At 43.4% G+C, this 25,782-nt stretch overlaps 1 protein-coding gene across 3 annotated transcripts in view; it reads left to right on the top strand.

The window, feature by feature from the left end:
- Window positions 1-74: 74 nt before the first annotated feature.
- The window catches only part of SEC24C (SEC24 homolog C, COPII coat complex component), a 58,717-nt gene continuing 33,009 nt past the window's right edge, over window positions 75-25,782 (top strand). For 2 of the 3 annotated variants that reach the window (XM_067537790.1, XM_067537781.1), the window contains exons 1-8: window positions 75-196; window positions 7,751-7,953; window positions 13,243-13,384; window positions 14,687-14,865; window positions 16,079-16,543; window positions 20,909-21,039; window positions 22,998-23,066; window positions 24,943-25,054. In XM_067537790.1, coding sequence (XP_067393891.1) covers window positions 7,779-7,953; window positions 13,243-13,384; window positions 14,687-14,865; window positions 16,079-16,543; window positions 20,909-21,039; window positions 22,998-23,066; window positions 24,943-25,054 — 1,273 coding nt within the window. In that variant the 5' untranslated portion in view covers window positions 75-196; window positions 7,751-7,778. The remainder of the gene's footprint in view (window positions 197-7,750; window positions 7,954-13,242; window positions 13,385-14,686; window positions 14,866-16,078; window positions 16,544-20,908; window positions 21,040-22,997; window positions 23,067-24,942; window positions 25,055-25,782) is intronic. The other variant, XM_067537798.1, reaches the window with a different exon arrangement.

Here is a 25,782-nt window from a genome sequence, read left to right as displayed (position 1 = left end):
TCCGGGTCCTGCGAGGTTGAGCATCGCGGCCGTCGGGGGTTGGCCGCGAGTGCAGACGTGGCAGAGAGCGGCCGAGGAGGGGGCACTTCCGCTGGGAGCGACAGGCCCGGCCGGGAACCGGAAGCGGGGTCCGGCGGCGGAGCGGAGCCGAGCCGGGGCAGCAGCAGCACCGGGAGGGACGAGCGGGAGCAGCCGGGTGAGCGGAGCGGCGGGCAGAGCCCGGTACGGGGGGCTCTTTCCGCGGGGAGCGGCCTGGCTGGGGGAGCGGCGGGCCCTTGCCCCGGCGGGGAGCGGCCTGGCTGGGGGGGGCGCTCCGGCCTCGCTCCCCGCGCTCAGGCAGGCGGCCCCCACGAGCGGGCTGACAGGCGCAGCCCCTCCGTCGGCCCTTCCCCCGCTGGTGCTGAATCGGCGGCTCCCTTCCGTCCTGCCTGAGCTGAAGCTCGCTGAGCCGCTCTCAGACACTCCGACCGACTCCGCCTGGCTGCGAAGGCAGGAGCCCGGGAGGAAACGCGCCTAATCTCCTGTGATCCTCGCGTCTCTTGCGGCAGCCGGCAGCACTTGTCTTGCGCCGTGTAGCTGCTGTGCATTTAGAGGCGTTAGGGGCCACTGACCCATGCAGGGATCTGCCGACTCTCCCCGCCCGATACCCAGCCTTCCCCGTCAGGCTCTGGGAATAGGCTTTTTGTGTCTCAACCGGATCTTGGAAAAGCAGGGGGGACAGGGATAATGCAAGTGTGCCCTAAAACTAAGGGGGTGTCTAGGGAGGAGGTTGTGGGGAATGATGAGAACCTTCCTCTTAAGAGGGACTTGGAGTCCTGTTGCATTGTGTTGCTAAGATGCACTTTCACTTCCTTTTAACTGGTTACTGGGTAAAGGAAGAGGTTGGTGTGACTTGGTTTTGTCATAGGGTGAATTTGCATTAAGAACACTTTGTAAATATTTTTCAGCACTGGCACAGAAAAATATGTGCATGTTTTCCCTAGTGTGGACAACTCCAGAAGCCTTGTGTACACTAGGGAAACTTTGCAAAAATATATCCCACTCTTGCTAACACCTGTCCAGCTTCCCTGGTGATAGCCACTTCTTGCTGCTGCTGTTGCCCTTTTAAGCATGGTCTCAGCCAAACTTGCTCAGAGCATGAGTAATTGACATAGTGTTTGGAACACTGGTGGCTGGTCTGCACCTGAGTTTTTGAAGTTGCTAATACTAGTGAATGACTGTTAATGTAGACAGGGCTTTAGAGTTTGCTGTTTATTGTTTGGTTCCATTCATTAACCTGATACTATGGCAAGAATACATCTTTGTACTACTTTTCCCCGTAGCTGCTTCTTTAAAAAATCCTCCCCTACCCCTAACTAGTTTGTCTCTGACATGCATAGTAAAATCTCATCCTCTAAATATTTTTCAACAAGTACTTAGATAGACAGAAAAACAAAGTGCCTTTAATGAACCCTCCTGTGTACGAGACAAAAATAATTTTAGTAGGAAAGAAGGTTCTGTCCAGATCTCCTATTCGTTTCTTGTATTCCAGGAGAGAATCTCTTAGTTGAGCTCCAGTTTATCAGGAATCTAAAAATGATGTGAGCTGCTCCCCAGGATGTTTTTGGAGGTCTCCACTGCTCAGTAATACAAAATTGTTCCATGTGGACTCTGGGATCTTGCGATTTGACTGTTTTCTTCAGGGGGAAGCAATGGGTATTTTGGTTGAAGTGTCGAGAGAGAACTTTGGAAGTCTGAATCTGCTTTGGGAGGGGACTTTCCTTCATTTATCCATACACACTGGCAGCATAAAGGAAAATGTCCTTTCTTATTATCTGTTCTGGAAGTGCAGATATACAGATAGGAATGTGTACATCTTATTTTGTTTTGGAAGTAATTCAGGAAGGAACAGAATTATTCATTGACATCTGTTTAGAATTCATTGTAGCTGCAAGAACCTGTTTGTTTCTGTGACCAGAGTAGTAGGGTGGAATTGACGTGGAAGGATGGTTGCCATTGGTTTGATGGAGCTGGCACGGATTGCAGATTGTTCTTAACCACGTGTGTGGTGAGTTCTGGGCACTAGTGGTAAAGTGTCTGAAGGATTATTTTATTTCTTTCATGATCTCTGTGACATTAGTACTTCTTGGACCGTTCTTTCCTAATTGTAGGACTGTTTTATTCCTGTAGCATACTTGTTGTTGGATGGAAGGTCAGTAATCCTAAAGATGGGTAACTGAGACCCTGTCTACACTTACCTCTGGGATTCGGCGGCAGTCGACGGGAGCTACGCAAGCTACGCAAAAAACTTGCTTAACTCCCGTCGACTTCTGGGCTTCTCTTCTGCATGCCATCTTCACTGCACTGCGCCACTTGTGAAGGTGGTCTTAGTACATCGATTTCTGGATCGACTGAGTGGGTCAGCACTGACTGCTCAGTCGATCCAGAGAAATTGATCTGACGGCAGCAACTTTGCCGCTGTCAGTGTAGCCGTAGCCTGAGAAAGGGTGGGGTACAAAGAATGACCGAGATTGTCAATCTCAAGATCTCCCCAGAAGAGAAAAGGGAAGAATTCAATGCCTAGCTCCTTTAGAAGTGAGTTCATATGTGAGAATTTATTTTTAAGGCTGATATCCTTAATATCATTAATGATCTGGAGGATGGGGTAGATTGAACCCTCAGCAAGTTTGCAGATGACACTAAGCTAGGGGGAGTGGTAGATATCCTAGAAGGTAGGGATAGGATACAGAAGGACCTAAACAAACTGGAAGATTGGGCCAAAAGAGATCTGATGAGGTTCAACAAGGACAAGTGCAGAGTCCTGCACTTAGGAAGGAAGAATCCCATGCACTGTTACAGACTGGGGACTGATGAGCTAGGCAGCAGTTCTGCAGAAAAGGACCTGGGGGTAATAGTGGATAAGAAGCTGGATATGAGTCAGCAGTGTGCCCTGGTTGCAAAGAAGGCTAATAGCATATTGGGCTGCATTAGTAGGAGCATTGCCAGCATATCACGGCAAGTGATTATTCCCCTCTATTTGGCATTGGTGAGACCACATTTGGAGTATTGTGTCCAATTTTGGTCCCCCCACTACAAAAAGGATGTGGACAAGTTGGAGAGAGTCTAGCGGAGGGCAACAAAAATGATTAGGGGGCTGGAGCACAAGACTTATGAGGAGAGGCTGAGGGAACTAGACTTGTTTAGTCTGCAGAAGAGAAGAATGAGGGGGGGTTTGATAGCAGCCTTTAACTACCTGAAAGGGGGGTTCCAGGGAGGATGGAGCTAGGCTGTTCTCGGTGGTGGTAGATGATAGAACAAGGAGCAATAGTCTCAAGTTGCAGTTGGGGAGGTCTAGGTTGGACATTAGGAAAAAGTTTTTCACTAGGAGGGTGGTGAAGCAGGGGGGTGGACTAGATGACCTCCTGAGGTCTCTTCCAGCTCTATGATTCTATGATCCTCATTGCTGAGCAAGACTCAGAATAATGACAGTCTCTGTTCTGAGAATCTTACTGTCTAAAAGACCACATGAAGTAGATGGCATGCAATGGGAAGCATAGAAAATGATTAATTTTGAGTGTTTCCCATCTTGCAAAAAGTGAGTATTTTGTGTGTATGGTAGTACTCAAAATATGGTTGATATTGTGTCAAAATACAGGAAGGCATGGTTTGGTTTAGGGAAAAAAATGCTGGGTGAATGGTGAGCAAAGAGATGCAACATACAAGCAGAATGTTTAGTGGTATGGCTAGTACAATTTCAGTACGCTGAATTTTTTTTTTTTACATTTTACATATCCCTAGCTAACCCTCAACTTATCCTCTCTTCCTGACCCAATCCTCTTCTACAAATCTTAAACTGTTACAATTTTTTATCAGCTGCACTAAGGTGTGCAAAGTTCAGGGGAGCAAGTCCAGATAAGTTGAGAGGCTGTAAGAAGTGCATGTGACCCGGGAAGTAGTTATATATACAGCCAAGTGGCTGTGGAACCTTTTTGAGAAATTGTTTTTGAGGTTCCATGCATGTTCCTTGAGTCCTGCATTCCGTAAATTAAGGGTGTAAATAGATCCCCACTAGCAGTCCTTTAGTTCTTCTTTGTCTTGATCAGTCACAAAGCCATCTTCTTTCATTTTCTATTGCATTAAACAAAAATCTAATTAATTGTAAATAGCTAAAATAGTTGTGTCATTAAAGTTAGACTTAGGCTGAGAAGCTACAGTTTTATTTAAATTTCTCAACAATTTTGTCAGATTACTGCAATTTGTAGGTGGCGTTGGGTCTTGTCCAAGAGGATGGATCAGTTGACCAAACCAGGGTTGAAGATGGCTTTCCTTGCCATGTGATGATCCCTGTTTTAGAAGGGCATGAAATGCCTTTTATGCCTCAATGAAGAACTCTCGGCTAATGGCTGTAATGCCTGCACAGCCTTCTGAAAAACTGCATAAAAAGGTGGTAAAACTTTACTCCGTTACCTGTTGCGTAAAGAAGCTCTGGTAGCTCGTAAATCAGGTGTACCTTCTCCCCAAATGGTGTTTTCTTGAGTAGGGTGCCTTCTACACCTTCCTTGGAGCTGCAGGTGTGAAGTCACAGGTTGAAAGGAGTTGTCTTCTTGGGGTTGTCTTCTTATAAAGGTGCCTCTAAAGCAGGGGTTGACAACCTGTGGCACGCATGCCAAAAGTGGCACGCATGCCAACTTTGAGTGGCATGTGCGCCCTGGCTGGAGCTGTGCTACTCCGTGCTCGCCGCTGACACTGCCATTGGAACGGGGGCTGCAGACCTGCCCCTGCCGCCGACACTGCTGCCGGCACTAGTAGGGGTGGTTAACAGTTAACAGGTTCCATTGATTTAGGGTCAGAATCTTTGGATGGAGAAAACACCATCTGTGACTCCAGCAGTTCCAAGAAGCTGCCCGGTAAGAAAAAAGATACTTCCACAAAGATACAGCAGGAACTCAATGCAGCTGGTTCCTTGGATGGATCTGTGCTGGTCTGGTCTGTCTGACCAAACGTATACAGGAGCCAACCCCCTCTCCAGCCTCTAGTGGAGGGGATTGTTGACTGACCTAGAACCTTCCTGGGTGTTAAGCCTCAAATTTCAGGATCTGTTCGATCTCTTCTCGCAAGATTTTCTCTAGAAATATTTTCTCTTCTGCAGATGAGCCATTGGCACCATGGAAACCTAAGTTCTGAAGTAAACTTGTGCTGCTCTCAAATCCGTGAAGTTCACTGTGTCTGTGAGATAAAGATTGGTGCCATGAACTTCTGTGATCTGAGGAGAGCCAGTTCCTTCACTCTGCCACCCCTCTTCCTCAAGTGGGGTTTAGTTCAACCACAGGAGCATTTTTGGATCCTCAGGTGCCACCTTAGACTTTAAAATTTACCCAGATGGAGGAAATTCTGTTTATGATCTGCCTTGTGATATTTTGGCCTCATTGTCCTACACCTGCTTTAGCAATTTTTGCAGCTAGAGGTGGTAACAAGGCATGTATCTTTTCCTCCCTCAAAGTAATTTCCTCCAAAGAAAGTGAAGGCTCTTGCATGGACTACTTGATCTTTTTTTCCTGGATCCGTAGTTATGTGATGTACAGTCAAATACTTTTTGAGGACCTAGTAGGACAGCCCTAGGAAGTGCGCATTTTACCTCATCCCTTGAGGAAGCTCTTAACTGCTTCCTTTTTTCCTCCAACTGACAGCAAGACTTTCCAGAACGTCGCTCTGGAGGCATGCAGGCTATAGCTCTGGTGATTATCCTAGTGGCTTTGACCAGGAAGTCCCATATTTATTTGACATCTTTGAGCTGAAGGAGAAAGTAATTCTGTTGGTCAAAGGGCTTGCTTGAATTGGTCAGAGAAGTCTGAAATCATTCTGCCACCACTGCCTCAGTTTCTAGGAAGCCTGATTCTATTGGATCCTGAGAGAGGTATTTAAATTTTTTTCTTGTTTTCTACCACAAGCCAGCTTGTGTTCTTGATTACAAGTGATAAATCTGACACTTACTCAAGCATTAATCAGCCACAAAAACAAGGAATCATATTTGATATGGTTGACCAGAAGACTTAATCCTGATTCCTTGCAGTCTGAGAAGCCTTCCTGAGCTCTTTGGAGGAGGCAAAGATATTTTACCATGGATTTTTCAGTAACCAGTACTGCTGCACCAAAGCAGTATCTCTGAGAATGTTCAAAAGACCTCTGAATTAATCTCTGAAGATTGAGATTCTGGTTCTTCTTCCTGTTAGAGAACAGTGTTGTCCCAGGTTTTCAGACACTGGAAAGTGTTTCTTTGGACTGCTGGGTCTTGAAGAGTGAGTGGAGATACTCCCTTAAATTCAAGGCCATGATAAAATACAGCCCCTGCTTCTTTTCCGTTTTCAGGGATCCCTCTCATAAAAAACAGCTGCAAGTAGATGTCTTGCCCCTATTAAAAATGGGAGTTATAGAAGTGGTGCCAGAACCTTACTGAAGGAAAGGCTTTTATTCCTGCTATTTCCTGTCCCTCAATCCCTTTCAGAAAGGTGATCAAGAACTAATGGGACCAAGTCTGTTTTCAGTTCTGAAAGGGATATGAGGGCAGAACTAAAGCTCTTTTGTATGCCGAAATCGGCATTGCTGTACTTCCCAATGTTTTTATGTAACTGTGATCTTATCTTTGAATTTCCTGGCTTTCAGACACTTGTAATTTTTTTTTTTTACAACATACTACTAAGTCATTGCAACTTTAACTGTCTGGCTGTAAACAGGGTCCTGTAGTAAATCTGGTATATCTAGGCAGCTAACACGAGTATTTCAATGTAAAATAACAGTGGGGATCCTCTGCTGTCTGTCTGTGAATCAAGCTGGAAGTGGTCCACCTATTCTCTGTGGAGCAAGCTCTCACCAGCATATGTGTCTCATTTGTATATTGTATCTGTATTGTGTTATAGTATTGAAGTGCTGCCTATTTTTCTTTTAATAAAGTTAGTAGATTTTTACTGATTGAGAAAGTGAGGAATTAAAAGTCCATCCATCTGCAAGATTCCTCACACAGCTCCACCAAAGCACCTTGTTCCTATTCCTGTCACTCCCGGCCCTTCCTGTAGCTCTGTTCATGCACCTCTCCTAGCTTGAGATATGTTCCAGTTCAGTCTCAGGTTTCCCTTGAGCGTTTGTCATTTTAAATTTCATTTTCTCAAATTATTATGGAGATCATTAGGATTTAAATGACAGTCCACAGTTTATTTTAAAATGTCATCTTGACCCTAATCTGGATTCTGAATCCTTTGGACTCTGAGATAATTAGTCTGCATCCATTTGTATTGAAATAGCAAGATCTAAGGGACTGAGGGATCCAGGACCTCTTGAGTCCTGATTCCATTTCTGTTTTTGAGTCACTAATCTTAGGATGACACCTGTATTCCTTTAATTTCTCGATCTGAAATGGGGGGATAGTTATCTCTTCTTATAGGTGGTGTGATGCTTAATTCTACAGTACAACATAAATGCTAAGTATTATTTGAGGCATTTTGAAGCAGGTAATGGACTGAGAGTGAGCGTAAGTGGCATTACCAGCACTTATGTACATTGGAAAGCATTTTCTCTTCTCTCATAAATTCCAAAGGCAATTTCTTGAAGGCAAGTGAGAAATGATTGTGCAAGAATTATTTTTACTAATGTATTTCTTTCTCTAGCATCAATCAGGGTTAGTAGTAGGCCAGCACCTGCTCAGCTGCTTTGATAGCAAGGGATGCTGTTTGGATTATTGTTTTCTAAATGTGTTCTTTTCTTTTCTATCTCCTTGCAGGGGAGACTAGTTTGGGGATGTGAACACAATGAGTGTAAACCAGCAAGCTCACACAGGGCTTCCTTATGGGCAGCCTCAGCCTGGGTATCAGGGATACCAACAACCCGGTTATGGAGGGCAGCAAATGACTGGAGTTCATCATTCTCAGTATGGAGCTTACAATGGTCCGATGCCAGGATATCAGCAGCCAGCCCCTCCACAAGGTACTCTTAATCAAGACTTAACTTAATAGCTTGTGAGTTTCTGAATACATTGGGAATGTTTTTCTGGAACTGAAGTTCTGCTGGTAGCTAAATGTAGTGCATATTTTATGGTTATTTCTCATTAATATAAAAGATCCTGTATGCAGACTTTTTGGCAATCAAGGTAAAAGCTGGGTTTTGTCGTGGTGCAGCCTCCCACTGTTGCTTATCATTTGATTGCGTGGAGGCCGTTTGTCCAGCTCACTAGGACTTAAACTTTTTTAATAGCCCACAGATTAAATGTTGAGAAGGCTCAATGGCAGCTTGTTCCCTGTAGTTCCCCACTCATGTGGTCCAGGAGCAAGAATGCGCAGGACCATTTTCATGCTAAGCTTGGATTGAGGCAGTAATAGGCTGATAACAGGCATGTGACTGAAGCTGTCCATATTCTTCTACAGAAAAGATCTGTGGTTCACTTTCACTCCTGAAAGATGAGGGCATGCAGTCTGTGGTGGAACTGGTGAAATGACTGATAGACCTTTTGGCCACAGTATTAATAAATAAATGTTACCAATTTAAAGGGATACTGTCAGTGATAGCCAAAATTAGATCTGCTTTAATTTTGCGTCTGTTTGCAAGGCAGACCTAATTTTTTTCTCTATCTTCAAAAGAAATGCTGTTAGCAGGTAAACAACTAAAGAACAACTTTAGAGTAGAGTATGGCTAGAGGAGAAGAAACTGAAAAAACAGACTTCATTTTCATGTTTTCAAATTGTTTTATGAAAAGCAAATGAAAAACTATCTTTTAATGTCTGCAAAGAGTTGGACGCCTAGGACTAAAATTCTGTCGATCTGGGCATAGGCACGTAATACGATATCAACCACAAGCCTTCAACCCTTCACTTATGAGTGTAACACATTGTGTGCATGATTGAAATCACTTCTTCTAAGAGGACAGTAGTTTAAATTTTCCTTAGGGACCGCTATTTAAAGTTTAGTGTTTGTCTTTTCACTGTAACCAGTGCCTGGAAGTTCTTTCTGGGGAGGAAAGATAACATTTTCTGTTCACTCCTTTTGATGTCTATGAAATGAAACTGCCAAGTGGTTCCCTGTCTGATGCTACAGTGATTGTAAGACTTGAAAGTACTCCTTATTTCAAGACCAGTAGCTGTTTTTATTTTACCCCTTTCCACTGAGTTCTGTTGTGGTTGCACTAGTAATGAAGTGCTGCTTGATTACAGATGAAGCTGAAATATTATTCACAAAAATCTGAGAAGCTGAAGGTCTTAATTAATTTGGTTGTAATGTGATGTGCACCTTTTTGCCTCCATGTCACAGAACAAATCCAACTCAGGTCACAAGTGACTGAAAGGTGTCAATATCTGATGGCTGTTGATTGGCCTAAGTGCAGTCAGTTGGTCTGACCTTTTCCCAGTGGACGGGGGCCATATCCCAAAACACCATCTTACAATAAAGGTTATTTGCATGTCAATCTGAGGTCTGTGATTAAATGGGGCACGGAGGCTACTTTCCATGTCACGCTTAGAGGTGGTTCTCCCAGGTCATAGTAGAAGCATATTAGTCGGATGAAGTGAAGGATGCTTGAATTACCTGATTGGGTGTACTGTACCTCTTCTGCAGATGGATTAAAGGCTTTGGTCCCTGGAACTATCAGTCTAGCACCTGGCACCGGCATGAAATTCACTAGCTCTTTTTAACAGCTTGACTGGGGAGGAAGAGGAGAGAAGAAATGTAGGCTGCTCTAAGTGTTAACACAATAGTCAGAAGTGGACATTTGTTCTTACAACTAGTGGACGTGATATGGGAGAGAAATGGAGGAAGACAAGCAAGAGAGCACCAGAGAGGACAGATGAAGTAATAGTGAGTTTAAATTAGATGAACAGAACTTATTCAGAGAGATATGAAACCACTGACATAACCCTCAAGTGAAATTTCAGGAGTTTAAGTACTTCATCCATTTTTTTTTAACTTTGTATTGTTTTATCAGGGACCTGATAAACATGTAGCCATATATAATGCAGGCACATTTTAAAGGACTCAGGAGGTGGGCTTGTTTTCCCAGTGACTTCTCCATTGCTCCACTACTTGCATCATCTTTTGGAGCTGGCCAGTTTCCTCCTCTCACTCTTCCTTCTTTCAGCCAGTTGTCCAGCCATCTCTTCTCTCTACCACATACAAAGGTGTCTCTCACATAATGGTAGTAGGATTCATTGGCTCTGCATGATGTAGAGGCCATAGTTCAGTCCAAAATTGTAAGGGGCTGGTGGAAATCCAGTGTCATGTAATTTCAGAATTGCAGCTGGGATTACATTTAAAAACAGGAGAGGGATCTCAGATACAGAAAACCAGTGCCTGCCATGCCATGCTTTTGGAGGGAAAATCCCATTTTCTGATCTCACTTTTAGGGTCATGATATTCCCAGTTGGTAGCAGAGTAGAAGAGTTTCTGTTCCCCTAGCGTTCACCGTAATTGGGATAGAGATGTGAAGTTATACTATTGACTGCTGCTTGTGAGTAAATTGTGAATAAACCTGCCATGGGCTGAGTTTGTGTAAATGTTTTATAGGAGGCAGTAGCTTTTCTGACAAGGGTTTTTGATGGGAAAAGCAATCCTATAGAGTTCTCTAAATACCAGGTTGCTGCTGGAGTACTTGATGTTGACCAGGCTCGATACTTGTTAAGCCAGCACTATCTTGAATAGTTTGGTGTTGCCCATTGGTAATACATTTTCTAGACAATGGAATAGTAATATGGAGTAGCAGAGCATATGGAATATTTCAGGATTTGTGGAGCATAACAAATAGAGCCATGCTGTATCTCCATGGGTTTCTCTGCTCTAAAGCAAACTGACTTCAGCTGACATTGTCAACGTCACCTCACAGTGATGTCCAGCAGGCTTTACTTGCCGGTGTGTTTTGTCTTTCCAGGTCACTTTCCTTCCTTGGGGTTCCCTACCAAGGGCTCTCCTGTTTCTCTCAACTCTGACACTCCTTCTCTTGCACCTAACTTCATAGGTAAATGGTGTCTTCTGTGTGGGAGTATTTGCATCGGTGTCTCGCTGTGCATACAGCAAAACAGTTTCTCTGCCAAGTCTTTTTGTGCAATGTGTTACATCCACATTAGATTTGAACGCTTTGTTTCAAGGAAGTGCTATACATGACATTTGTTACTCAGGTGGAGGCGGCTGGTATCTTCACCGTTCTACTCCCTGGCAGCGCTCCAGAAACGCACACAGGGTATGAATAAAGAATCCTAGTAGAAATGCCTGATGATAGCCATAGTTAGGTCTAAATTAGGAAATGTTCATTTTTCTATCCTGTTTGTTTAGGGCACTGTGAGGTCCAAAATTGGGGCAAATTCACTAAAACAATTTCACTATAAAGAGAGATTGAGATTTTTGTCAAAGTATCGTTAGCCTCATGACGGTCCAGTTGGTAAAGAAAATGCCCCTATTGATAGGCTGGTATAGGGTTTGCGGTGCAAAAGGACAATGTCCTCAGCTGAGGCTAAAGGGGGAGAGCGAGGCTTCATTGTTCCTCCCGAGCTGTGACACTAATATTTCCAGATATTGACCAACAGCTTTTTTAAGTGATTTCTTGGAGCAATTGCAAGGAAACAATTTAAGAAATGCATTCATGACTAGCGTTGATGGATGTATTTGCAAGAGACTGAGTTCTGTTGACAAAGTTAAATCACCTTTGAAAATTTCATTTTGGATGGTTGTGAATTTTAAACTATGCTAACATTAGAGCAGTCCCACTATCTCCTAGGAATCAACCAAGATATGCTTTTCAGATGCATGGGATAGAGACAAGGTAAGGTTACATCCCACAATTTCTGGCAGTTTTGCAAGGAGCCTATGTTTGTTGTGGGAAGGAGAGCCCCAAAATACCTTGAATTTTCTTAAATGAAATTAAGTGCAAATAGGCACCCATCTTTTAAAAAAAAAAAAAAAAAAAAAAAAAATATAGCAGAAATAGAAGGGGCCCAGACGAGCAACTCAAATGATTAGAGGCTTGGAGGGACTTCTGTATAGGAAGAAAAGATTAAAAAAAAAAAAAATTTTTAGGACTGTGTAGTTTAGAGAGGAGACAAATAAGATGTGACTTACTGGAGGTATATAAAATAATGAATGGTATAGAAAATAAATTTAAATGTTCCTTTTTCTCTTGGTATTATGAGGCAAAGCGAATAGGGGCATTCAGTGAGATTTTGGTAGCTCATTTAAAATTTATGAAGAGAGAAACTAGTTCACATAAGGCATAATTATCTCCTAAAACTTATTCCATGATATCTCTGAGGCCAGGTGCATAGCAGATGAAATAAGGCCATGCTTATATAGGTAGAATAAACTGTATAAGGAGCATAAGTAGAGCCCTGCACAGATACAAAAATGTGGATCCTCATCTGCGAGAATCAATTTATATCCCAACCCACCATCCGCGATCTGTCTTTTCTATCTGTATCTGCATCCGCATGGCACCTACAGCCCTGGGACCCCAAATCAGCTATTTGGAGGCCAGCCCCACCCCCTCCCACTGCTGATCAGCTGTTCAGCAGCCAGTCCCTTCTATCAGCTGCCGAACAGAAGATTGAAGGGGCCCTGCGGAACAACTGATCGGTGGCCCGCAAGGGGGAGAAAAGGGGCCGCAATGGCAATGTTACCACTGGTGCACTTCCACTGCTGAGACTTAACCAAATACCCTCTAGACCAGCAGCTCTCACACTGTGCTAATGGGGTTGCCAGGGCTGGCGTTGGATTCTCTGGCACTTGGCCCTGGGGCTGAAGCCTAAGCCCAAGACCTGCTGCCCAAGGCTGAAGCCCTGGGTGTGGGGCTTTGGCATCAGGCCCCCCAGCTGGAACATCAGGGCACAGGTGTTGGCTGCAGCCATGGGCAGGGGGGTTCGAGCTATAGCTTCAGCCCCATGTGGGTCCTGTAGTAATTTTTGTTGTCAGAAGGGGGTTGTGGTGAAGTTTGATCATTGCTGATCTCCTCTGAGTGTGGTTAGCCAACACTGTGGTTACTACCACACTATTAACCACACTAACTAACAGCACTGTTGCTGGCATCCTGTTGATGCCAGGGCTTTCAGTGTTACTATGAATCCTGCTGCACTAATGCTTTAGCAATGGTGAAAGTTCAGTGTAGATAAAGCCCTTGTTCATAGATCATTAATCTCCTCTTGCATGTGGATTCTTGTTTTCCTTAGTTTTGTGGGTACCTGGTCAGTGCTGGTAGATTTCTGTGACTAATCTATGCAATTAAAATGTCTTTCTGTGTATCTCTAGGTCCATTAAGAGCTCCCCCCACCTCTGGAGCATCCCCTCCAACCTCTGGAGCCCCTGTTCCTGCTGGCCAGCCTGTGTATAGTCAGTTTGGGCAAGGAGATGTGCAGAATGGGATTGCAACTCCAGCGGTCCAGATGCAAAGGTATTTATGAAAAGAGCAAATCATAGGAAAGACTTTGGCCATCTTAAATCTATCAAGCTATTAAGAGCACAAAACTTCTTCCCTTCCCCTTTCTTCCGCCCTCCCTCCCCTTTCTCCCCCCCCCCCCCCCCCCCGCCAAAAAAAAAAAAAAAAAAAGGGCAAAAAAATCCCTTTTGGTCTCTTAATTTATGCCTTAGGTAACAAAGGGGTTTTTAAGTGGCTTCAGATTTTTTATTTTGTTTTATTTTATAGAAAGTTGCGAAACAGGGAAAGGAATATAATCAAAACATCACCGAAACTCAATGAGCAGACTTCAGAGGTTATGAGCAGCCCCAGTTTCATTGGCATCAGGCTAGAAAATCTTTTTTATTTTTTTCACTCCTTTCGAATAATATCTCATGAGCTTGAAACAGTAATGTTACTTCCTGATATGTTCTGCTCTTGTTACCTATGTCAGGGTTGCTCATGAGTGCAGGGCTGATGTCTTTGGCTCTTTTAAGTGAGAACATTGACATCTGAATGCAGACCATATTTAAAGAATTGCATGTGCTTAAAATACAGGTGAGTAGGAAGGTGTCCAAACTTTGAACTAACCAACTTTGAGATTGCCCACTTAATATTCAGCCTTAAATGTTACTAAGACTTAGTCTGACTCCTTCTGGCTTCCTTGTGCCCCTTTTGGAGCTAAAAAGATTCTCCATCCAAAGGGCCCTCATCATGCCAGGGTGTTTTGGAGGATGACTGGGCATGAATCCTTTTTGGAGCCAGCCAGCATTTATTTTAATGAGCTGAAATAGGCTCCATTGATTGACACTAAGCATGTCCTTTTCCCACTCTTCCACAAAAATCACTGATCATCGTAGCTTGACAGCTCTTTCAGCCTCAGCCCAATGGGGGAGTGAGACTGAGAAGTATAAGGCGGGTCTCCCACTTGGCAGTGCAGAGCATTGCTGCTATGCCAGCAGACTGCAGCAATACTTCTAGGACAGGCCTAACATGGAGAAAACACAAGCACTGTGCCTGGTGAGGTGAATCTATACAAGTTTTTATGCTGCATTTTTGATAGCAGATTTTTGATAGCAGAAGTGTTACAGAATATTGAAAGATGTGCAGACACTGTAATTGTATTTCAGACTTCATTACTACACGACTTAGTTCTCAGGTTTTGTGTAGGTGTGTATTGGAAACCAAGTAGGTGTGTATTGGAACGCTAGAACAGTTTGTAAGGCATGAAAAACTAATTCCTCACATAACAGGGGACTCTTAATAATGTTTGTGTTCTTTCCTTCTCTCCCCTGACAGGCCCTTTGCATCTCAGCCATTCATACCAGGCACTGCACCCACACCTGTTAGCCAACCAGCTACCTTCCAGCAATATGGCCCTCCCCCAACCAGTGCACAGCAACTGACCAATCACATGGCAAGAATGCAGATTGGCAGTGTTTCAACCTCTGCTCCTCCCCCAGCTGGGCTGGGCTATGGTGAGTCATATAGCACTTAGGGTTGTGGATGTATAATGGTTTTGTTTGTGTTCATGTTTTGGTGGTAGAGCCATTTCTCTCTTGTATGGCAGTGACTCTCTTCCAGTAAGAGATGGTGGACATTGAGTGTCATCGTAGTATATAGGTAGACCTTACTAGTGACAGGAAGTTAACTGGAGAAAGCTTAGCACTGCGCCTGTTACAGGTGGGATCCTGGGAACGGGCTGCAGGAACCAAGGAGGAAAAGTGTAACTGGTTTCATTGTTCAGCTACACTAGCTTAATCTGGATATGAATTGTAGAAATAAACCATTTTCTCAGCTAGCTGTTGCAGATTCTGCATACTTTGCCACTGGGCAAGAGCCCGGTCTAAAAAAGAAGGGGGAAAAAAACCCTGCTGGAACCACCACAGTGACAAAGGGCTGGAATTGCTGTGAATAAGTGGATGAAAGACTTCCTTGCCCTGCACTGTAGGGTTTCAGCGGGCATTTGTAAACTAAATTGACATCAGAAGACTTCTGCAGAAGAAAATGCTGAAACTGGGCATCTTTTGTTCTGTTGTCAGTGTCAGTCCTCCTGCTGTAGTGGGATTTAAGTATACAAATTCTACTGTACACATTAAGGGAAATATCTTTCAAATTTCCCACTGTAAATAGTATGTTGTAATTACATAATTAGCCAATTTAGAGCTGTTGAAGACATGAAGTATGAAAACTACCTTTAGATAGTAACATATTCTGGTACACAGAAAAAAGGCAGGAAATTTGCGCATCGTTTATCTTGGATTATTACAAGGAGAAGGATAAATGGTAGGAGATAAGCTACAGTGAACTTTATTTCCTGGCTTTGCCCGCCGCATAATGGCCTTCACATTAATGAAAAGACTTAAACGGTTAAACAGCATGAAATGAATTAAAAATCTTCCTGGGATCAAAGATCATGGGGAGAAAGGAATGATCACATGTGGGAACTTCATCGTATCCTCTCCCCCACCCCAACTTCAAAAGGGCTTTTCTTGAACATTTTTGTCTGGATTTAGGAGCCGAGTGTAGTCTGAGAGATGACTAGCTTTGAGGTAGAGATCAAGGTGGGTTAGAGATCATGGGGGTCTTTTGCGCTCTCTTAATACAGGTTGGAACTGCTCATGTTTTTTGTGTGTTGCTTTTTTGTTTAAGTGTGAAGCAAATAATGGCAATAACTTTTCTGCTCATCAGGTCCCCCAACATCAGTTCCTCCAGCCTCAGGAAGCTTTACTGCAACCGGATCTGGTCTCTACACATCTTATTCTTCAAGCCAAGGACCCTCTCCTGTTAACATGACCCATGGATTGCCTTCTACCAGCCTGTCTCAGGGTCTTTCCTTGGCACAACCTAGTTTTTCTGGTCCACCGCTGTCAGCCCAGCACCTTCCTACTCAAGCTTCTGGTTTTGTCCCACCTCCCAGCTCCACAGGGATTGGACCTTCCAGTTATCCTCCTACCACAGGAGCCCCGAGACCTTCAACAATGCAAGGCCCATCATTACCTGTACAGGCTTTTACTGGACTACCAACATCCCAGCCTAATCATGTGTCCTCACCACCACCTCATCCAGCCATGTCAGGGCCTCCAGTGACTGGCCTCCAGGGACCACCTCCTCCTACACATCCTTCCCAGTCAGGGTACCAAATGCAGCAGAATGGTAAGTCATCCCTTTGCTCCTTCTATACTTGATATAAGGTAATGGCAAAATCTGAGTCAACCAGCGGTATTGGCTACTGCATCTCAGTCATCTAGGACTGGCAGTAATTGAAGATTCCAGTATTTCCCAGTCCTCTTGAAGGAAGAAAGTGTCTTACAAATGCATTGGGGTAAGCACAAGACAGAATCTCTTTCTCTGCACTGCAGGAGAGCATAGGATCATTGTCTGGGTTTTAGGTGTAAGTGTATTCTGGTTCCTGGTTTGTATCTGTTGGTCTCAGGGCTGCATTTTTTTCACTGGAGTGTTCCCTGTAGCTTGTTTAGAATTTGGAGGATCAGTCCTGAGATCACCCCTGGAGGATGTATCTCTTATGAAGATTTAGTGTTTACTCCATGCTTCTTTGTCAATGTAGGTGCTATCTGAGTTAATCTGAATTAGAAAAGAATTATTCTGGCTTGCATTGGTACAAAAGAACTGTTTAGCACCATATGTTTGCATTGTGCTTTACCAGAATAAGATATGGTCCCCTGCCCTAAAGAGTTTGAAATCAAAATTAAATTGAGCTTTGCTTGATTAACTTACTTTTGAATATAGGAGAAAGCAAATGTTAAGCAATTCACAAAAAATTAAATATCAGTGCTTGTGGATTAAAATGCACACAGTGCATGTTTATGGAGAGGTTTGTAATGTATTGAGAATGGATTGCTACTCTCCCACCTTCAGTATCTTCCTTCTTCCATCTCCTTATGACTTGATTTGTCTGTCTTGGTAAATTAAAGAGCAGTAAATTTAGAACTCATGAAAAGAAGTATTGAAACATAAGATCTACAGTGCTCATCCTGTTATGTTGCCTGTTGTCGATCACAGCATTATAGAGTGGTATAGTGGTTGATCATGGGGTTTAGAGCGAGGCACTCCTGGGTTCTTCTCCGAGTGATGTCTCCATGGGTGCTCCACTGTAGGTGCAGCAGCGCCTCTGCACCTGGGATCGGAGATCTTCAACAGCAGTGCCTGTTGGACCACATGTGCACCGCCCACCTCTCGTTCTGTGTGCAGGATGTATATGTAGTGCTGTGCGGTCCAACCACCCTCAGTTTCTTCTCTGTCGCCTTGGGTCTGGGACGTAACCTGTCAGCAGAGCCCATTTCCTTCTTGATTACCTTAGATCAGGGGTGTCAAACATCCGGACTGCGAACCTTTTTGATCTGGCCCGTGTCCGGCCAGTTTTTTTGAGACGTGCTGCTGCCCAGAGTGAGGGCATTGGCACTTAAAGAGATTTCTCTGCCTACGGCATTGCTGGTTGCTGTGAAATGTCTTAAAGCGTCGATGCCGGACGCAGAGAAATCCCTTAAAGTGGCAATGCACCCAGTCCGGTGCGAAATCCCCCGTGAAATCCTGCTGCTGAAAAGGAGAAGATGGTCCAATTTTTTCGGTGGAGGGTATTGCATGGCCCCTGTGAAGTGCAGTTTATGAGAATTTGGCCCATCACCATCAGCGAGTTTGACACCCCTGCCTTAGATAGTGCCTTATAGTTAGTTTACTGTTCTTCCTTTTCTTATAGAGATAAATTTTTTCCCCTCTCACTTTACTTCTCTAACTCTACAGTTCTTAATATTGTGTAGGTTTTTGTTCTCCCACTTCCCACCCTTCCTGACCTGGAAGCTACTCCTTTCACCCTTATGCCCAGCTCCCTCTGATTTAAGAGATGTGTCCCATGCGAGGCCGCCTTCCCAGTAATGGATGGCTGCGCACAGTGTATCCGCTGTCTTGGAGAGGACATGTTCCCCAAAAGTGCTTTCACTGCCTGGGCTTAAAACTGAAAGCCAAGAAGGACAGGGATGTTAGATTAAAATTGATTCTGATAGAGAAATCCCTTCATCCAGCGTCAGACCTGGGCTCCTACTCCTCTCCGGAAAGACCCTCACACTCAATGAGGTTGTCTACCACCCTCACCCTTCACGCCCAATGAAAAGAAAATCATCTTCTGACTAGGCAGAGGACAAGAAAAGAGCTGCCCCTTCCTCAGCTTCTGAGGTGCAATCTACAAGAATGGCTGTTCAGGCCACCGATCTAACCAGGGAAGGCATCTGACAGGGGACACAGCTCTGCTGTGAGACTGCGTATCTCAGGTACCATCTCCTAGAAAGTCTAAAGACCCTACCAAGGCAGACTGACCTCCATCAGCGCTACTTTCCATCTCTGGCAACCAAGGTGAGCCGTCTACTTTGTCTTCAGCACCAATGCCAGTTTTGGCACCAGTGAAGCCATCAACACCAACAAAACTGTCAGCACCGATGAAGCCATTGGCATCTAAAGGAGCATTGGCTCCAACATCTCAGCCTAACCTCTTTGCACCTCAGCCAACTTATATCCTCCATTCCTTCTTTCCCAAACCACACTGTCATCAACAGGACACGGCCACTCTAGATGTAAGACACGCTATCATTCTGTTTAGACAGGACTAGACCATTCTGAAAATCGCCATGTCTATTTATATCCATGACTGAAAGATCCAGAGGCACTGCTATATCTAAACAATGCCTCTGAGTGGATTTCACAGTGCATACGGCTACATCAGTTTCCATTACATTCCTAAGTAATGTTCTCATTGAAGATATCTATAAGGTTGCCACATGGGCATCATCAGTTACTTTGGCCCAACACTACGCCATCATGCATGACTGTTCTACTGACACTTTCCTTAAACACACAGTCCTATCCTTGGCTATACAGGCTGCTCCGAAGTCCCAACCTTCTAGCTAAGGGTACCGCTTGGTAGACGCCTACAGTGAAGCACCCGTGGGGGCGTCACTCAAAGAAGAAATGGTTACTCACCCTGTGCAGTAACTGAGGTTCTTTGAGGTGTGTGTTTCTATGGGTGCTCTACTACCTGCCCTCCTCCCCTATGCTTCAGAGCAGAGCACACAAGCTCTGTGGCAGGGAAAGAACTGAGAGCAATCTGACTGCACAGCATTATATATACATCCCACACACAGCATGAGAGAGGGGAGGTGCAAATCTGTGGTCCGACGTGCACTGCTGTTGAAGATCTCCAATCCCTGGTGCAGAGGCACTGCCGCATCTACAGTGGAGCACCCATGGGGACGCACATCTGCAAGAACTTCAGTTATTGCACAAGGTGAGTAATCTCTTCTAACCCTGACTGAAGTTCTCTCTGTGAGCAGGTCACTTTATCCCTTTGAATTTGTTTCTTCCTTTGAAGTACACTTCTCCACTGTAGGGGCATTGAGGATGAGTTAATATCTATTACATTTCCTGCTGAATGAAAGCACTGAGTGATTGTGACCCCTAATGTTAATAGCTAGCTGCAAGGATCAGGAAGGAGTTCGCTGCCCCTATGCAGTATTGCACAATTGGCTAGGTGAATTGCCTACTTCTTAAAAGCTATCTGCCCGGTATAGTTTGTTGATCATCGTGTCACTGAGGGCAGGTCTACACTAGAAGCACTATATTGGCACAGCTGCACCAATGCTCTCCCGTGAGAGGCAGAAGTTATGTTGGCAGGAGAGTATATCCTGCTGACATAGCACTGGTGTGGACAGGGCTTAGGTCACTGTAACTTGTGTCGCTCAGGAGAGTAGGGTATCTTTTTCACACTCCTGAGCAACAAAGTTAGATCAACTTAAGCAGTAGTGTAGACCTACCCTAAGTGTTTAAGAACTCTGCTGGGTGGAACTATGCCTTTTGTAAGAGAATAGTGACAGGGATGTAGGTATCTACTTGTGTGCTGTCTTCTGCAATAGATGCAACTGTGGACCACCCCAGGAATTTCCATTAATAAAGTGTAAAGCTAAGTGAAATAATTGCATGCAATTTAAAAACCAAACAAATTAAAATAGTAGAATTTTAATCTGTGCTAATTTCAGGCACCACAAAAGCTGGCTGACATGTTTCTGTTAGCATTTATTTATTTTGTTGGTGCAGTATGGCTACTTGACTGCTTAGGTCATAGTTTATATTAGCCAGATCTGCAGCATAGCCTGTGTTTTCATAGAGGCTTTTATGCAGATCTAACCCATTACCTACTCCCTTAAAGGACCAGTTCTTCCCATTTCTGAAACAGGTCCCAAAACGGATTGCTTCAGTCACTGTTAAATTGGGACTACTCTGCTAGAGACTCAGATTACAACTGAAGAATTTAGATAAATCTGTTCAATTCTAATTACTTGAAGGGCAAATAGCTGTCTATTTTTGGATTAAGATGACTAGAAAAAATGGTTTAGTGAGAAGCGTTTAGTAGTATTTGTATTATGGAGCCCTAGTCATGGAGCAGGACCCCATTGTGCAAGGTGCTGTACAAATACAGAACAATCAGATGTGCTTTTATTCTGTTCTCTCTTTCAGGTTCCTTTGGACAGGTTAGGGGCCCACAACCAAACTATGGAGGCGCTTATCCAGGAACACCAAATTACGGGAGTCAACCTGGACCACCTCCCCCGCCAAAACGCTTAGATCCAGACTCCATTCCTAGCCCTGTAAGTTAACTCAGTTCTCACCAACATGAACTTCCCCATAAAACATCTTATAAATAAAACTGATAAATGCCAAAAACAGGTCCCAATGCTCTACTTGTTGACTTGGTTTTTCATATTTCTTCCCATAAACTGAGGTTCTAAGAATATAACTTCTGATTTAGTAGGAGCTACATTGTGTAATGACTAGAGCCTGGAACTGGGTATAGGACATCTGAGTTCTATTCTCAGCTCTCACTGATTCAGTGGGTGGCCTTGTACAAGTTACTGAGCCTCTCTCTCCCTTTGTTTCTCTCTCTGTAAAAATGAGAGACTTCCCTGCCTCAGAGGGTCGTTGAGACTAATCTTTGTAAAGCGTTCAGAGATCCATGGATGGAAGCTGCTGTATAAGTACAGTTTTGCTACTGCTCATTAACCCTATGGCATTGGAAATTCTGAATTTATAGCACTAATTTTAAGGGTGCTGCTTTGTTCCATGTTAGCGTGTGCGAAGGGGAGGATTCCTCAAACAACCTTCATCCTCTGTCTTGAGGACTCTGGTTAGATTACAAGCTTGTTAACTCAGAAGCAGAAGCATGAGGGTCTTTCCATTGAACATTGATTTATCAAAATAGTCCATATTGTCACTCAAAAAGCAGAGCTATCCCACTGGCCAGAATGGGATCATTGTTTGCTGATGTTTCTGTTAGTGGCTCTTCAGAAGGGCTTGCATTTGCTGGTTTAGGTACAACACAATTTGCCTTAAAATGGTCAAACGTCCTATAGGGATTGTTACCTGAATTCTGAATATGGACTAAATTAAACGTTCCACTTCACTGATAGAGCATAATTAGTTCCCTCAATCTGAAACAGTTGACTGACTGATTCAGGTCCCAAAACTGCATTAATTCCATCTACCACTGAGGTTACCCAGCTTCTAAGAGGGATATAAACAATTGAGTTAAAACCAGATGATGATTGCCTTTGAACATGCCTGAAGAGCTTGTTTAGAGTATGGCAGTGCATTCATTAGAAGTGTACTATTACACAATTAAGGCAGGAACTGATTGAATACAGAACATCATAGCAGTTCATCCAGTTCTGCTGATATTTTGCTTATGTAAGGTATGGGACATAGGACTGTAAATGTCATCTTTTCTGTACCTGTAGGTGTAACATCAGCAGGTAGTTAACTCTGTTGCCAAGCATGTTCTATGCAGAATTGTGACACTCTTGTTTAAGGATGTGGCTATTTCTCAAATTTGAATTCTCAACAGAAGGGAGGTTCCAGAAAGCAGGCAGGGGAATGCAGACAAGCAAGGATGTGAAATGGGAGCCCCTTATAATTACTACCACTCGCCGACTAGGCTCATCCCCAGCACTGCCTAATTCAGCTGAGATGGTGTTTCCAAAGGCCATAATTGCTTCTGACGCTGACAGACTTTTTCAGGGCAATGGTTATGGTCACTGTTTTAAAGCGAAGTATAAAATTAATCTGGCTTCATGTTACCACCCTGATCTTGCTAATGGTATTCAAGTCTTAGGCTTTTCTGGTTTTGAATTCAATGTTTGTGTTTTAGAACTTACTTTTTGGAAGGAATGGGGACCTTTTAATAGCTTTGCTTGCTTGCTTTCCTTTTTGCTAAATTATATCTTAAGAAACTTGCATCAAGTTTCCTCCATTGCAGCATGATGTTAAAGCGTAAATCTCCAAATTCTAACAAAACAAGCATGTGAGCCATTATCTCTGCCAACATATAACGTTCAGAGCCCAAGAACAATTCAGCGGCAAGACAGATTCTGGGATTAATGTGTAGTATGGAAAGAGATGTGTTCTTTTCCTCTTGTTGCATGCTTGTACAAATGTATATATCTAACTCCAGTGCTGTAAATTTGGGCAGAGAGAAGTAACACTGTTACTTTTTGTTTTATTACTCTCTTGTTTTTCTTTTTGTGGCACTCGGTTACTTTTTTTTAAAAAGCAGCTCAGTGAGCTGCCAGCGCAGCAGAAACCCAGGCACAGAATAGACCCAGATGCAATTCCTAGCCCAGTAAGTGCGGTGTCTGTCTACTGTCATCTGTGTTTTGGTGGCCATCTATGCATGCTGGCAGCATAAACACCTTACTAACACCCTATGTTAATCCTTTATCCTTCTTTCCCACCCCTTTCTGCTTACCTCATCAAAACGAATAAAATAAACACAAGGGAACTGTGGTCATTAAATCACTTCCTATGTCATGAAAAAAGGGGCAATAGAAAGTGGGCAGCACTTTGGAAGCAGATTATGAAGAATGTCTCCCCTCCACATTCAAACACTTAAAAGCAAAATACCTACCTACATCAGATTCCAGCACAAAAAATGCAGTATGAGTAGTTACACACTCTCTGCATATCATTTGTTACATGTACACACAGTTTGTGCCTTAGTGGAAGTCTTTTCCACTGTGTAAGCTTAATTTGGTTACTGTTCATTCTTGAGTTGCCAGTATTGGGCCAGTGTTTAATGCATTGTCTCACTTCTGAAGTAGCTGTTTTGTTTTGATATTAATTCCTCATCTAAATCCCTTAGCGGACTTCCTCTGAGGCATGGGGAGCTATAAGCATTCTTTCATTATCTGTGATCCGACTTCACTAATAAAAATTAAAATGTTAAATTTTTAAAATTAGAAATGTGTCTTGAGAAACTTTTTAAAACTTTTTAAAATATCTATACCTTTGGATTGGAGGAAAATGCTAGATTTGATTTTTTCTATTACCCCAATATCATTTCTGCCTCATTGGTGATTGGCTAAAGTTGGTCACATGGCTCAAATCTAATCAGCGATGACACCAACTTCAGTTAATCTGTAGAGTTTTGAGAAGAGAGGAGATTTTTTTTTCTGAAATGGTCAATCTAATTCTGTGGTTGAGCAGTTTAGAACAGGTACTGTGTAAGGGTAACAAGAACTCTTGCCATAGAACTCTCTGCATGTTAAAATACATTGCAAATTGGGGCATATAATTTGGGGGGATGGATTAGTCAGTAGGATGAGTGCTAGATTAATCCTTAAACTGGGTTTGGCATTGGTACAGAAAAGGTAGTCCAGCAAGGGTCCAGTGCTCTCTCTAATCTCCCATTCCGTTGCAGAGGTCAGTGGATACTCTTAATCCAACAGTGCTGTTTAACTTCATAATGCACTCCTATCATTGCTCATTAGATATATTCTTTTAAACAAGTTTATCACGGTAATCAGTCGATTTAACGCTGTTACCATCCTGTTAGGTTCAGCTTGAATGATCTGTAACGGTCTGAGTTTCTGGCCTCGGTCCCAAAAGCTCAGAGTAGAGTGAGCATTATGTAGAAGTGCTCAAATTCCTTCTGAGTTGACGTATACTCTAGGTCAGAGTCTAATCAGATATACAGTGGAACAGCCTCACTTGGTGAAAATACTGGTAACTTAACAGCTCAGAAAAAAAAAGTAGGGAAAATGGAAGTGCAAGCTGAAGGATATTTGGAATCTATTACAAAGATGCCAGAGAGACCTAAGCTGTGCATGTAGTTGCAGCAGAACATACTGGGAGCAGTAAATAGCAGAATACTGTTAGAAATGGTTGTCTTGGACCAATTTTGCTTTAAATGAGTCCAGATCAGATTTTAAAATGTAGAACATACCAATATTCAAAATAATTAAAACAGAACACTGGGAAGAGATTTAAATAGGTTTATTTCTACAAAAAACACATCTCCTGTCTTATTCCCAAAGCGGAAACAATGAGAGCTGACATCTTGGTAAAGCTTAAACTAGGTCTAGGCTTGACAGTTCTTAGAGCTAGTAATGTTTGTCCCAATCCCTGTCTGACTGCTCGGTAACGCCAGGTTCTGTGGCTCCCCCCATGTCTCCATGAAACGGAGCCTGCTGTGTGTAACAAGCTTCTTTCCATTCTAGATCCAAGTAATTGAAGATGACAGAAATAACCGTGGATCAGAGCCATTCATCACCGGAGTTAGAGGGCAGGTCCCCCCCCTCGTTACTACCAATTTCCTGGTGAAAGATCAAGGTAAAATACTGTTCACTCCCTACGTGAGTCCTCCCCCAAAAAAGCACATTACCAAAGATCCAATTAGTAGTATCGTCAGGCATTCTTAATAGAGAAATCTGAGGGGCATTTCCCTTTGTGGTGCATAGGCCAGTGCACTAGCTTTTTACCACAGGAGGCCTGAGTTCAAAGTTTTTACAGGTCACAAATGAAATGAGTAGAGCTTCAACTTGGACTCCACTGGATGTTTTGGCCACCTAGAACTAATCAGTAAGTAGGAAATTGACACTTTCTTGGGGAGTGCAGAAGAACTAGAATAGCTAAGTGTGTTAAAAAGCCAAGAACTGTTTCATGGGTACAACTGAGAGGCGGAGTAGCAGAGGGTGTTACACATCGGGACAGAAGTACATTGGCAGTTTTAAGGGAACATAGAGGGTCTAGGACTAGAAATGCATATTGGTGTTTCATCTCATGAATGAGAGGCATTACTTGATCTAGAGGCTGGGTGAGGAGGGGAAAGATGTCACTATATCTACCTGTGTTATGTCTGATTACAGGGACTGCGATCAGTCCCACCTTTTCAGCAGTGTGTAAATTCCCATGAAAGTTATAGAATCCAGTTCTGCAGTCATGGCATTACTCCTGGGGGAATTCTGTGCCAAAAAAAATAAAAAGTCTGCACACGATATTTTAAAATTCTGCAAAATACTGCATATTTTATTTGTGAAAATGTCACAGTATAATCACGC

The sequence above is a fragment of the Emydura macquarii genome, unplaced genomic scaffold (assembly GCF_026122565.2).
Source record: "Emydura macquarii macquarii isolate MOO-44397 ecotype Brisbane River unplaced genomic scaffold, CSIRO-AGI_Emac_v2 contig_67, whole genome shotgun sequence".
Classification (NCBI taxonomy): Eukaryota; Metazoa; Chordata; order Testudines; family Chelidae; genus Emydura; species Emydura macquarii.
The sequence above is the reverse complement of the archived record's forward strand: the minus strand, read 5'-3'. Positions and strand labels throughout refer to the sequence as shown.